Below are 14,170 nucleotides of genomic sequence, written 5' to 3'. Positions count from 1 at the left end.
TCCATGCATGCCCACGCCATCACACTAACACCACCATGTTTACAGAAGATGTGGTGTGATTTGGATCATGAGCTGTTCCAATTCTTCTCCAAACTTTCTTCTTCTCATCATTCTAGTGCAGGTTGATCTTAGTCTTATCTGTCCAAAGAATGCTGTTCCAGACCTGGGCTGTTTTTTGGCAGTTAATTTTGGCCTTTCTATTTTTGAGGCTGATTAATGATTTGCGCCTTGTGGTGAATCCTTTGATTTTACTCTCATGATGTCTCCTCTTTATGGTAGACTTACATCCTGATACACCTACTTCTTGGAGAGTGTTCTTCACTTGGTTGGATGTTGTGAAGGGGTTTTTCTTTCACCCTGGAAAGAATTCTGTGATCATCCACCACTGTTGTCTTCCATGGATGTCCAGACCTTTTTCAGTTCACCAGTGCCCTTTATTTTCTCACAATGTACCAAACTGTTGATTTGGACACTCTTAACATTTTTGCTCTCTCTTTGGTGGTTTTTTTCTTTTCTTTTTTTTGTCAGCCTCAGGATGGGCTGTTTCACCCCTATTGAGAGCTCCTTTGACAGCATGTTGTTTGTTCACAGGAACAACTTCCAAATGCAACGACACACCTGGAATCAACTCCAGACCTTTTAACTGCGTAATCTGTGATAGGTTAACGAGGGAAAAGCCCATGTCGCCTTGTTTTTTATTTTTTGCAGCCTTCTGAGTCAATTGTCCAGTAGACTTTTGGTCCCCTGAAAAAGAGAGAGCTACATTTGAAAGAGCTGTAATTCCTAAACCCTTGCTCCAATTTGGATGTCAATACTCTCAAATTAAGCAGAGAGTCTGCACTTTAATTCTATATTGATTATGTGATTGTATGCTGGATATGCTTTTGTCAACAGCTAAAATAACAAAACTTGTGTCACTTGTGTCCAAATACTTTTGGGCCCAACTGTATATAGTAAAAGAACACAATATTCAGTTTGCCTTGAAAGATGAGTTAAAATGCTCGAAATTGGCTGGCACTGTTTTTTGTTTTGTTTTGTTTTTTACGTGTGGCAGTACAACATATTGTTACAACATATTTATTTAAGATGAGTTCACCCGTAATAATTTTCTGAGATGATATCTTTTTTTTCTTTCTTTATTTTGTGTGTGTGTGTGTTTTGTTTTTGTTTAGGTGTGGTGAAGGGTTATAGAACAGAAGGCCAAGAGCTCTTCTATAATGTGGAGCGGGACGGTGAAGAGCTGTGGTACAACAGGACGTCAGTCATCCTCTCTCTGGAGCAGGGAAACAAACTGAGGGAGCACCACAGCCTCGGCCCCTATGAGCCCTCCACGCCGCTTGCCAAGGCCGCCGACATCAGCCTCGGTAATTATTCCTGCAAAAACACATTTGCTCATCCTAAATGCATAAGAACGGAATTGTGGTGTAAACAACACGGTTGACTGCAGATAATTTGGTGGAAGGCAAAAGGCGACGCCGAGGAGTCCCTGGCGGATCAAACACGCCAATCCACGGTTCGGACAGCAGCCCACGGAACCCAGGCCCCTCCACCAAGAGAAGGCGTCGCACCTCGGATAGCGACAACTCGCCGGCCAAAAGAAGCCGCAGGGGGGCCGGCGCCAGAGCCGGTACAGAGACTGTCTCATCAAAAGCATGACCCAATGAGTGGACGACATGTTTTAAGCAAGACCTGTGATTTTATTTGATATTAACCATATTTATACATGATCAAGTTTTTTACACAGTTGTGGAATTTCACTTTTAATAGCTTCTAATTCCTGTTTTAAAATATTTAAGCATTGTAGCAGTTTTTGCACTCCTGGGCACTTTTTCAATTGTATGTTTTTCAAATGATTGATGGTCAAAATCTCATGTGTGTTTTGTGCTGAGCATAACTACTGCGACGTCGGTCGTATCAACTCAAGTTCTCCCTCCCCGTGCTGTTTGCGGGCCACTGCTGAGGCTTATTTGGTAAAGAACAAAATGGCATTTGTGTGCTGGTGGTGGTCCACAGGTGGAGGCAATAAAGCAGAAAGTTTGTAACGTCACTGGTGTTTCTCATAGCACGACAATCTCATGTTAAATGTCTTTCTCGCCTGATTTGGGTGAACTGATTTTCCGGTTTGCTGGCGTATATAGTATAAGATGAATGTACTGTGTTGTCCTGCAGCTCAGCGGGTCGGCATGTGCAACACATCCGGCAGCGGGACTGATCTTGCCGGGCAGCCGTGCGACCCGGCCGAGACGCACGGCCCGATGCCCCAGAACGCGTCTCTCTTCATGGGCTTCGCCTTCATGCTGACGGCCTCGTCCGAGACGGACCGACTCAATAATCTGCTCAGCGATGATCCGGAGGAGGGCGGTGAGGCGGACTGTCCTCGGCTGGCGGAGCCATCCATGTGACAGGCTTAACATTTTGTTGTCTATTTTCCACGCAGATCACGTGCAAACGGGCCCGTTTAACAAAGCGTACACTGAATCTCAACTACTGGCGGGCGGAGGCTTTGTCCTGCCGGACTTTAATGAAGAACAGGCAAGTGGTCCGATTGGACGAAATCCCACAATGATCGCGAATTAGGGCTTCACTTTGCTTTGGGTCCTCTTCTTCAGTGCAAGGCAGCCTACCAAAGTCTTCTCATCGTGGACCAGCACTGCCGTACCAGGAAGTACTTGCTGTGCTTAGCCAGCGGCGTGCCGTGCGTCTCGCATCTTTGGGTGCGAGACTGCTGCAAGGACAACAAGCTGCTCAACTACAGGAACTATTTGCTGCCTGCTGGTTTGGGGCCAGATGGTGACATTGTGGAATGGTAAAAACAATGCTTTCAATTCCATTTGGTTCGATTCAGTGGGATTACAATTTGATAATTTATGTAATCAATATAGTTTATAGGGATTACACGGTATTTTAAGCCCTTCCAACAGTTTACTATTGGCAAATAATTATTCAATCTTACCTTTGACACCATGGCGATGTAATTTTTAATGAAATATGAGGCAATCCACCACAGTGCTTGTGGGCTTCCACATTGTTTTGATACTTGTTGATCTCATCCAAATTAGACACAATGCTGGAATATTTTTTTTTCTTTCCCCATTTACTAGAACTACATTTTCTTTCTGAATACAAAACATCTCATTGCAAGTTAAAGAAAATATTGAATAGCAGCGTTTGTTTGTTTTTTTCCAGGCATCCCCGCTGCAGTCCCTTCAAGGATCTGCATTTTTTCTTGGTGTTTGAGAAACCAATGGAGCTTTGGGCCCAGCTCATCACAATGGCTGGCGCTTCTTCCGTCCGACATTTCCATGCTGACAAAGATGCTTCTGGTAAGGGAGACAACAACTGTACCAATAATCTGCTGCTTAGTCCAGGTGACCATTAATTTTCTCCCCCCTCCCACGTGTAGACGTCCCTGCAGACAAGTATGATGTTGTGATATCCGACCATTCCTGCCCATCACTTATTGAGAAAAACGTGACATCACTTCAACTTCCACTGGTGTCTCCTGAGTGGCTCATCCAGAGTGTTATCTGTGGGGAGCGCCTTGATTTCCAGGGCAAGCCTCAGTATTTCCACAATTACTCCTGTTTGACGTCACCATCGACGTCATAAAATGCCTTCAACCCTACTCGCTGTTCAGCATTTGTTCTGTTGCATGCCTCTACTGTACATAAGTTCATTGTGCGTTTTTATGGGAGAATAAATGTGATCCTTGTTTCACTTTAATGGCTTGCTTTTATTTTTTGACACCAAATGTTACATGCAATAAGGCTTTAGTATATTTACAGTCTATACAACAGGGAAGCCTTACAGTCTGTAACTTAGAGTGACCAAACTATGAAAACAAGTTTTGTTGTATTAAGCCATGCACATACTGGTAATTAACATTGAGATGTGGCGGTCACATCCAAAGCAGAAGCTGTCGACAGTCTGAAGAGATGGGCAAGTTGATGGTGGACTAAAGCAAGGTCGTCAGTCTTGATTGTGAGAAGCCCATGAAGGGAATAGAATTCTGACATTTGAAATGTATAGTGCAGGCCAAAAGTGAGTAGATTCTCACTTGAAGGCATCAAAACTATGAATGAACACGTGGAGTTATGTACTTGAAATAATTAAGTACCGGTAGTCACTTGAAATGGCATTCTAACAAAGTATTGAATGAGTTTCCAGAGATGAGAATGCCAAGAGTGTGCAAAGCGGTAATCTAAATCTAAAACGTGTATCCAGTTACTTCACCTTTTTTCTTATTAAGTACATAACTCCACGTGTGTTCATTCTTAGTTTTGATGTCTTCAAGTGAGAATCGACAATGTAATGAGAATAAAGCTAGGACATTGAATGAGATGTGTGTGTGTGTCCAAACTTTTGGTCTGTACTGTATGTAACAATGTTTTAATAGATCATTTTCAAAACAAATACCAAAAGGTAGGACACATTCTCTGTGGTCTTCTCAAACACTGAAATGAAAGAAAACGACATTTTAGGCAATTAAGCAACATTGTTTTCTTAAAAGAAACAGGTCACCCAAAAAGATTAACCAGCCCTCTTATTAGATAAGACAAAACATTCCCCCCCATTACACAGTAAGACAATATCCCACTGCCACAGTGACATTGCTACATTAAATTGTCACTGAGCCCCTCCAAAAAAAAAAAAATAAATAAAAAATCTTGCAAACTTGATTTGGCCACAGCTTTGGCTAGATGTCATTTGTTAAGGTCACTCTTAAACTCGGAAGAAATGAGTGTGGTTTACCTGCCCAGGGTGCCTCCAGCCTGCGTGTAGTATTTGTTATAGTCCAGTCGCAAAAGCAGCTGTGCGAGATCCGAGTTGATCTGATGATTCCGCACGCTTGACAGAATTTTGAACAGTAGTGATGACTGACGTCTGAAGCCCTGAATAAAATGCAGAACGTGAAGCAAACTTTTTTTTTTTTTTCACCCTCAACATTTAGGAGCAATGAAAAGACTGATCGAGCTCACCTTGACGAGAATGTCTAACTGTGCGCTTCCCCTCTCGTCCAGAGACGCCACGCTTTGACTGACCAAAGAGCAGAAATTTTGACAGAGCTCCAGGATCTCATTCAGGCAGTGGAAGACCTGACAACAGGAGCATTGGAGGCTTGGATTTGTCTCACAGGTTCAAACGCCGTAGTATTCAAAATATTCAATTCATACTGGCTTGAGGAGGATGAAGGACTGGGCCAGCAGGTTGCTGAGGAAATGGTCATGGGCGAGTCTGATGCTCTCAAAATCTCGGGTGGAGTTGATTTGCTGAAGCAGCTGAGAGAACTGCGACTCCAACACGTCCACCTGGAGACAGGCAATAGAGTAAAGCTGCTTGTGCTTGCCCGACTGATATTGAGCAAAGGGCAAAATATGGAACAGTGGCCATTACCAATGGGGGACCAAAACTGCCAAAATTCTAAATAAATAGATAACTAAAAGTGAAAATAAAAATGGATATAAAAAAATATAATTTGAAAATTATATAAAATAAATATAAATGGAAATAAAAAGATTTTTTTCATGTATATGTATGTATGTATGTGTATATATATATATATATATATATATCACACATTTGTATTTAATGTTTGAGTTATATTTTTTTTATATCCATTTTTATTTTCACTTTAGTCATTTATTTATTTTTAATTTTTGCAGTTTTGGGCCGTACTGCCAAGCCAAAATGACAAGCCAAGACATGCTTAGGACCGCCCCCTCATTTGAATAACATTTCGACTTGCCAGTACGGCCAAAAATTGCCAAAGTAAAAAATAAGTAAATGACTAAATGAATAAATAAATAAATATATGACTAAATATATAAATGACTAAATTAATAAATGACTAAATAAATGAATAAATGACTAAGAGTGAAAATAAAAACAGATATAAAAAATATAATTTCAAAATTAAATACAAATGTATGTACATATACATTTTTTGCTCTTTTCATTTCCATTTATATTTATTTTTTTGGATATAATTTTCAAATTCTATATTTTTTATGTCCATTTTTATTTTCACTTTTAGTAATTTATTTATTTAGTAATGTATTTATTTTGAATTTTGGCAGTTTTGGTCCTCCATAATTACCTGCAAGTAGTACTGCAAGTTATCGATCAGGAAAGCCATGTGGTTCCGAAGCCTCCACTTGATCGCGTCCGTCTGGCTGGACTTGAGATGTTTCCTCTCCATCTGCAAAGCCCAGCAGTGTTGGAGCTGTGACTGCACCCGCCGCACACTCAGCAGGTACCTGAACACCACGTTGTATCTAACAGAGACACACAAGAAAAGTTGGTGTTCACCAAACACACGCTTATTGTATTTTAAACTGTAAAAAGAGGAAAAACGGACTTTTCCAGAACAGCCGGAGTGAAGAGGATGTGCAGCGGCCACTGAACCTTGTAGATGAGGCCGAGAGCAGCCCAGCCAGTGGGAGGAACCTCACGAGGGGAGATGTCTTGTGGAGGAGTTCCGTCTCTGGGTCCCATCATCTCTGAAAATAATGACATAAATAAAAAATAAATCACCACGAGATCATAACCAGACAACCAGATAAAGAGTTGTTTGTGTATATTTCAGATCATGTCAAGTCATATTTACAGGAATGTACTGCAGCAACCATATTTTTTGGACTATTGCATCGGAGTCTAAGTTGCATTTTTGCAAATAAAGTTTTGCTTGTAACTACAAAATAGTGTTAATTTCGTCAACGAAAACTAAACCAATGTCATTTTATCGACACATTTTCACTGGACTGAAACTAGACTAGACTAAAATCCTCATTAATAAACAATAACTGGGACTAAATCAGTATGCATTTTCGTCAATGAATGAAGATGAGATGAAACTGTACTTCACTTAATAAAAATCTATTCACATTTTAGTTCATAAACAAAAACAAAGAGAGAAATGATATGATTTTGTAAGATCTTGTCTTTGCTAATCTGTCATTTGACACACAGAAACAAATGGGACAGACAGGAGGTGGATTCAAGATGAACGGTAAAAAAAAAAAAAAAAAAAAAAAGTAAATTATAGTTATAATGCAACATTAATCCAGCGGCTGTAACATTCCAACAATAATGCTCATCCGACCGCTAACTAATGCTTGCTAACTTACTAGCTTGTAGCATGGAGCCATAGTAGCCACTTGTTGATATACCAGTACTGTAATCAAAAAGATGAGAGGAAATTTTATGTGAAATAGTTTTAGATCGGAAATGTTCAACATTAGCTACTGAAAAAAAATATATAAATACAGAGGTAAATTATTTTCCTGACTAAAACTAGACTATAACGTTGACTGCTTTTGTTGACTAAAACTAGATGAATAAAATTATGTTTTCTTGGACTAAAATAAAGACTAAAATTCTAGATTTATAGGTGACTAAAAATGGACAATAACAACGGGATGTAGTTGACTATGTTAACAACTAATAAGCGTGATTGAAACTGGACTAAAACTGAGACTAAACTTAAAAATGGCTGATAAAATTAACACTACTATGGACAAGATTTTTTTTTTTTAATCAATTTAAAATTGCTTACCTTAACTAGAATTGTGCATTGCATTATGGAAAATGGTGCTGTTAATCCTTGTGGTGGTGGCATGCTAAACTAGCAATACGTCACACATTTCGTTGCCATGACCGCAGCTTCTTTTTCTGTATCCATTTTTTCTTACACTCATTTGTTCTAATCTCATCTAAATAATGTAAAAGGTAAATGTGAAGGTCAATTTTTTTCCCATTTATGCTATTTAGTCATTTACACTCCTTGTGACTTTTTTTTTTTTTGTACTTTTGGCAGGACAAAACAAACAACAAAAAAACGCACAGTACAGTTCATTGATTTCCTCAACTGACAATTAAGACCAATAATTAAATTTACATTAAAAAAATAATAATAATATAAATAGCCAATGTTATCTACTTGGCCTAGAGTAAAATAAACTGTATATGTATATTCACGCGATTTATATTTCAGTCATCTGGAAGTATTTCGATTTCAACATTGGCATTGTGGTCCACAGCTGACCTTTGCTGTCTTTGCCCTGGTAGTCGACAGTGAGGTGCAGCAAAGGCAGCAGATTGTCATCATCCAGCAACACTTTATGAGCTGCTTGCTGGAAGGCCACGTTTACATCTGGGGAAAACAGCAACAAAAGAAGACAATATAAAACGGCAGGCATTTCCCAAAACATCCATTTTACATAATATGCGAGACCGGTATTTCGCGCCCATGAGGTGTTTAAATGCTCCTACCAAACCAATATTAAATATTTCATGACTCAATTAGTGATCAAGTCATTGTGAATTAGTTTCTTTGTTCAAAAACAGAAATCAAAGTACATACTGTTCCTGAGGTACATGCAAGCATAAAATGGTTATGTTGAATGAATCAGACCATATTGGGCTTTCAATTTTGCTCCATTTATTTAACCACCTCATCCACTGGCTCGGTTTTACATTTTAGTCAAATAGAAATGAATTGCAAGACAGATGGAAGGAAGGAAAGGCCCGTAAAAAGCATGAAGCCTGATATGATTTACCATGCTCTGTGACGGCCGTCGGTGGTGTCTTCAGCATGTGCTGCGCGAGGTCGATAAAAACCTGGTAGAGCTCACCACGACCCAGCAAGTAGAAGTCCTTGATAATCTGAAAGGAGACGACAGTAAAGGGAGAGCAGTGGACGTTGCCCATCATGAAAAATATGGTTTCTGCAGGTTTCAGCAAATCTAATTGAATGCTTTTTAATGCAACGTAACGCTCCTGTTATGTTGCGGGTCAAAACTTAGGAACGCAAAACTTAGGTTCAACTTTGCCTGTTGGCCTTCATTTTTTAAAGGGATACTTGATTCATTGAGCCATTTTCAACAGTAAGAAGATATTTTGACTATAATTAATGTGACAATATTTTTCATAAACAATTAATACCCTTAAAAACTAATGTTGCCACTTGCTGTCGACTGAAGATGACATCACTTGTGCTGAGTAAACAGGTAATGACCAATCATGGCTCAGCTTGCTGACCAAACCCAGAAAAATGGTAAGCCGTTATTGGTCATTACCTTTATCCTCAGCACAGGTGATGTCATCTTCAATCAACAACAAATGGAGAAATTTGGTTTTAAAGGTATTAATTGTAGTTATCAAATTAATTTTGAACAAAATATTAACTTTTTACTACTAAAAATGGCTCAATGAGTCAAGTATCGCTTTAGGTTTGTTTTTTTTTGTTTTTGTTTTTTTTTTAAATATTGCATTTTGTTACGTGATTAGAATGGGTCACATTGACCCGTGAACATTAAGAAACAAACAACAGGCACACACATAAACATACATACATTCATATATGTATTGCTGCAGTAGTTTAAAATGTTTAATAATCATAATTAATGCTATACCGTTAAAAGAAGTGAGAAACATTGAGTCAGATTTGTATTGAGGTAATTTTTCTGCAACTAGATGGCATTAGTGTTTCATGTTGTACGTCAGTGACAGGAACAGTACATTTTTCTTTTCAAATAAAGAGCAAATTAATTGGAACACAAAGCAACTTGTGGATTCCTGCCCATTTTGTCCATTGTAAATTACAAGTAGCCGCCAGTCTCCACAAATGTTAGCGACGAGCTATATTCAGGAGTTGCTGAATGAAATACGCCTCAAGCTTACAGAGCAAGTGACCTGGAGTCGCCCCAAGTGACAAGCCGGACATACACTTGCTTTTTGGCTCTCAAAAGGCTCTGTAGCAAACTAGCTCAGTGCTGACTGCTAAGCAGCAGCATAACACTGGTGTTTTAATTTAATTAATGTGCCTTCTGGTCATAGTGTTTAATGCTTTTAAATACCATTTTAGGCCTTACTTTTTGCGAAATCCATTTTATTACTTTTAATGCTTTTGAATGACCCACGCAAACCCTGTGACATTCTTGATTCCGATTGTATTCATCAACCCCAATTTGGTACTTGAAAAGAATTGTGATAGTAAAGTAGATCATACCTTAAGCTGCTCAAGGAGCTCGGACTCTTCCACCATCAGAGTCCAAAGATGCTAAAAGGCAATCAAAATGCAATTGAAGTATTTTTAGACGGATGACACATACAACTCATAAAAAATTTGGGATAGTCAGGCTTTGGCTAAAATTTCAGGTTAAATAAAAAAAAAATAAAAAAAAGTAATTTAAAAAAAAAAAAAAAAGCACTATAACAGTTACAGCGGAACTTAACGCATTTGCTCCCAAAAACGTATAAATACGTTCGATTTTAAATGTTTTAAGTATGCCAAAGATGTATTTATACGATTTTTTAAAATGTTTTTAAGGTTGGTTTTTTTGGGGGGGGGTTTACGCTAAAGCATACAGAAGGCTTTGATCCAGCCTCTCAACTGCAAAGAACGGTTGAAGAAATGGCAGTTATTACTCAAACGGCCAGCGGGTGGCATTAGAACAAAGGAGATCAACCAGGGCAAGTTTCAATGATGAAACTTTTAGCTATATTCTACTGCTAATTGCTGCAAAACGGAAACAGATAGAAATATACTTTTGCTCCTGATGAAAGAAGTGGCTTTAATCTTTCTTTTGGTAGTTTCCATGTTTTTATAGCAACAGAACACAATATTCTGTGGGCCTTGCAAAATCAGTCAAAATCCAGTAAAATAGTTAGAGGAGAGTTATAGGATTGCTTTTGTGAAAATGACTGGGAGTTAATCTGACATTCTCTAAAATATGAATTTTACCCTTCAGAACGAGAGAACAGCAAGTTGTGCGAAATGTACTCAAAGGGTTGGATGTACAGTTTTGAAAAAGTCAAATTAAGTACACCTGTAAGGTTTATAGCACATTTTAAATTCATCCTGAAATTTCAAGCCAAAGGCAAATTTTTGTGAGCAGTGTATCTTTTCATACTAAACTGGTTTACCTCTGCTACCGTGCTTCTGATGCGATCAATTAAATTTTCAAAATCAGCCAGGCTGAAAAGAGGCTGCTGCTTAAGTCGGTGCAAATCAGCAGCAAATGCGTCCTCCTGGTGCTTCAATATGGAGCCTGAAACAATCAGCAATACTCTTGCATGACACCAACTCAAATCAAATGTGCTCGCAAAAGTCCACTTTTGTAAAATATGGTACCTGCCCGAGAGGGGCTGTGGTTGTGGTTTTCAAACATCTGCACAGATTCTCCAACAAAGAGGATCTTCTCTGCCACTCGTATTGGAATGTAAGACGGCAACATCTCGGCTCGAAAGGAGAACTGCTGGAGGGACGGAGCCAGCATGTTCTCTTCCTCTACCAGCCTCTGCCAAGACACATAAAACGACAACATTAAGAATCTGTTGGAAAATCCAGAGCTGGATGTCAGTTGCGCTTCTCACCAGGTCCTGAAGTTCTCGCAGCTGTTTTCCGCTTAAGCCTCCCAGGCCAAGATCATCCTCATCCTCCTCCGGGTAGGCAGCAGCCCCTCCTGCACTTGGACCCTGTTTCACAAAAAACTCCTCACTTTGGTCCAGCAGTAATCCGTGCAGCATCCAGGCGGCAAGCTGCTTGTACATCACACCGTGGCAAACGGCAAGGATCCTAAATTATGTTGCCAAACGCACACACATACGATTGGTAATATGCGTTATAAATATGCAAACAATATTACAAAGGTTTATTTACTTTTCTAAGGCCATTCGGACAGGAGGGAGCCCCCCACAACTGTGCTTGTATACAGTTTCCAGGATCTGACAGCCATGGATCTAAAGCAGTGGAGACATTAACCAGATGGTTGTCAGCTCAGACTATTTAGGCTTCATCGGACGTACGACTGTTTCTGACAGAATTGCACCTGTTTGTGTCAAGTCCTTACCTTCTGTGATTTAATCGTCTCGACCACCACCATCACCGAGGGAAAAAGCAACTGAAACTTTAGAAAGGACACATTTGGAACAGACGTATCTTCATCAGTATTCCTTTACATTTTTTCACAGGTATTTACCTGATCAAGCTTATAATTCACATGTGATATTGTCAGGTGGGGATCGCCGAGGAACTGAAAATGACACACACAAAAGTTAACCTGATGTCCTCATAAGTCACATTTTTTATTATTATTATTATTATTATTTATGTTACCTCCTGTTCAAGGTCCAGTAGGGCCTGCCTGTATGGTTGCAGCATTGAGTCCAAACCTGTGCAGAATGCGCGCAAGTAAATCCCATGAAGTCCAGTCTGGCTGGCCTGATTTGTGTGATGTTCCTACAAAGAAAGAATTCAATGACACAGATTGTGTGAATCAAACTGTACAAATGACTAGAGATGAAAAAAAAATAATCCATAACTATTTCAACAATCAATTAATTGTTTAGAGACTTTGTTTCGTTTAAATTTGTCCAAATGCTCGGAATTTCACTCTCTCAACAATAAATATTGTCAGATTTCAGGTGTCCTACTTTGTGTTGAATAAAACTAAGAAATAAAAATATTTTCTGACATGTTACGGAACAAACAATTCACTGAAACATAATTTATGTTTAGAAATTTTCTGCACTGCCAATTTGAAATAATGTCATGTTTTGGAATACAGGGATGGATTTTTGTTTTTAACTCATACATTGATTAATCTAAAAACTTGAGTATTGAAAATAATCTCTAGTTGCAGCTAGCTGCATGACAAGACCACTGGAAGGTTGTTATCACACTTTTATTCTCAGGAAAGAAACGTTAGGGAGTAAATCTCAGCTCGTCTAGTACAGTCCAGTACATGCACACAACTTTTATTCAGGTAAATCAGACTTAATAATTTCTGTTTCAAATTGCAACAATATGATTGAATTGGGTGTGATTGAATTGCGTGGATTTTTGCATGCATTTGTCATAAAATATCATCTGATCTTTATCAACAACAACAACAGACAGTTTTCTTAAACTTATACTACTCAATGTTTTCAAGTTGTTATTGAAACCATCATAGTGCAGCAAGAGCAGAAAAAGTTTGTGAAACTTTGGATAAAAGTGTCCTCTGGCAACAATGATATCAACCAAAGGTTTCCTGTTGTTGCAGATTAAAGCCGTCAGAAGGACCAATTTCAATTTTCAGTATTTTTTGGACAGCAAAGCCTTGCTTCTCCATGGTCACCTTTCTTGTTTAAACTTCCCACAACAGAAAAGTTAGCATGTGCCACAGATTTCTTTTAGTTTTTAGTTGATACTCTAGTATTTTTGACCATGCGGAAATCCTTGAAACGCCATGGGGTTCACAATACATACTTTTTCTCGCAACTGAATAGTATAGCCACAAAAATGACAGTAAACTATATATATGTTTTTAATGAAAACTAAGCACAGAGGCGAAATATGTTCAGTTGGACATCTGGAACTTACTTGTTGATGCACATGGCCAGTATGTTGCTCTATGAACTCAGTAAAGCGTACATAATCTGAGCCCAGTTTACAGAGACGATTGAGGACACTGGTCTCGCTAGGGTGAAGGAAGGGTAGATCCTGGGACACCTGCAGGTACAAGATTCATGTCCAAAAGAAAACAGCTACATTAGATCAATATGCTTGGGACATGATGGTGATGAATCTGATTATGGATAGACCGACTATCGGCCAGGTCAATTATCAGCGCAGATATCTGCCATTTGGACTAATATTGGCACCAGCCTTTAAAAAAATCTAACAGCCGAGGAGAGACCAATTTAAAACCAAGTAACTATTTATTGAAAATTTGAGTTGAGATGCAATATTCATAGACAAACTGAACTGAACAAAACGGTTCTGATTTGGTGCAATTTTAGCCAGCGCCTCACAATGATTAAGTTGGGGCAAATGAGATTGCATAAGTTCAACAACACGAACGAAACACCGAATGACAAATGAAAAATTATGGGCTAGTAGTATACATCAATTGGAACAGAAACGCATCCACAAATGTATGATCCTCCGTGTAATCTAATCGTCTTCGATTATTCTGCTTGGACCGTCTTCCGCTTTACCTGTAATCCTGTACGTTTGTTGCATGTGAAAATTGTGCCCGGATATCCACTCAATGCCAACAACAATTCGTGAATCATTTTACTTTTAATTAATAAAGTATAAATAAAAATCCACAACGATGCAGTCTGCGATCATCAAAACAAACTGTCGCCGGAGTTGTCGCAGATGGGTGACGTAACGCCCAAA

General features: G+C 39.0%; 2 protein-coding genes across 9 annotated transcripts in view; one reads left to right on the top strand and one right to left on the bottom strand.

The window, feature by feature from the left end:
• The window catches only part of tp53bp1 (tumor protein p53 binding protein, 1), a 22,990-nt gene extending 19,267 nt beyond the window's left edge, over positions 1–3,723 (top strand). For all 8 annotated transcript variants that reach the window (XM_077519186.1, XM_077519184.1, XM_077519183.1 and 5 more), the window contains 7 exons: positions 1,173–1,364; positions 1,448–1,627; positions 2,170–2,361; positions 2,438–2,532; positions 2,610–2,806; positions 3,187–3,323; positions 3,404–3,723. In XM_077519186.1, the coding sequence (XP_077375312.1) occupies positions 1,173–1,364; positions 1,448–1,627; positions 2,170–2,361; positions 2,438–2,532; positions 2,610–2,806; positions 3,187–3,323; positions 3,404–3,609 (1,199 nt within the window). In that variant the 3' untranslated portion in view covers positions 3,610–3,723. The remainder of the gene's footprint in view (positions 1–1,172; positions 1,365–1,447; positions 1,628–2,169; positions 2,362–2,437; positions 2,533–2,609; positions 2,807–3,186; positions 3,324–3,403) is intronic.
• On the bottom strand, positions 3,702–14,170 carry tubgcp4 (tubulin gamma complex component 4). Its single transcript, XM_077519190.1, has 18 exons — positions 13,984–14,170; positions 13,367–13,495; positions 12,119–12,241; positions 11,982–12,035; positions 11,853–11,909; positions 11,663–11,742; positions 11,377–11,578; positions 11,135–11,300; positions 10,927–11,051; positions 10,010–10,060; positions 8,559–8,664; positions 8,045–8,152; positions 6,359–6,500; positions 6,098–6,275; positions 5,175–5,309; positions 4,980–5,096; positions 4,753–4,892; positions 3,702–4,454 (listed from the first exon to the last, which is right to left on the bottom strand). Exons 1-18 carry the CDS (start codon positions 14,059–14,061, stop codon positions 4,448–4,450), a joined length of 1,998 nt encoding a protein of 665 aa, XP_077375316.1. The 5' UTR covers positions 14,062–14,170; the 3' UTR covers positions 3,702–4,447.

This window comes from Festucalex cinctus, chromosome 4 (genome assembly GCF_051991245.1).
Source record: "Festucalex cinctus isolate MCC-2025b chromosome 4, RoL_Fcin_1.0, whole genome shotgun sequence".
NCBI lineage: Eukaryota > Metazoa > Chordata > Actinopteri > Syngnathiformes > Syngnathidae > Festucalex > Festucalex cinctus.
The sequence above is the reverse complement of the archived record's forward strand: the minus strand, read 5'-3'. Positions and strand labels throughout refer to the sequence as shown.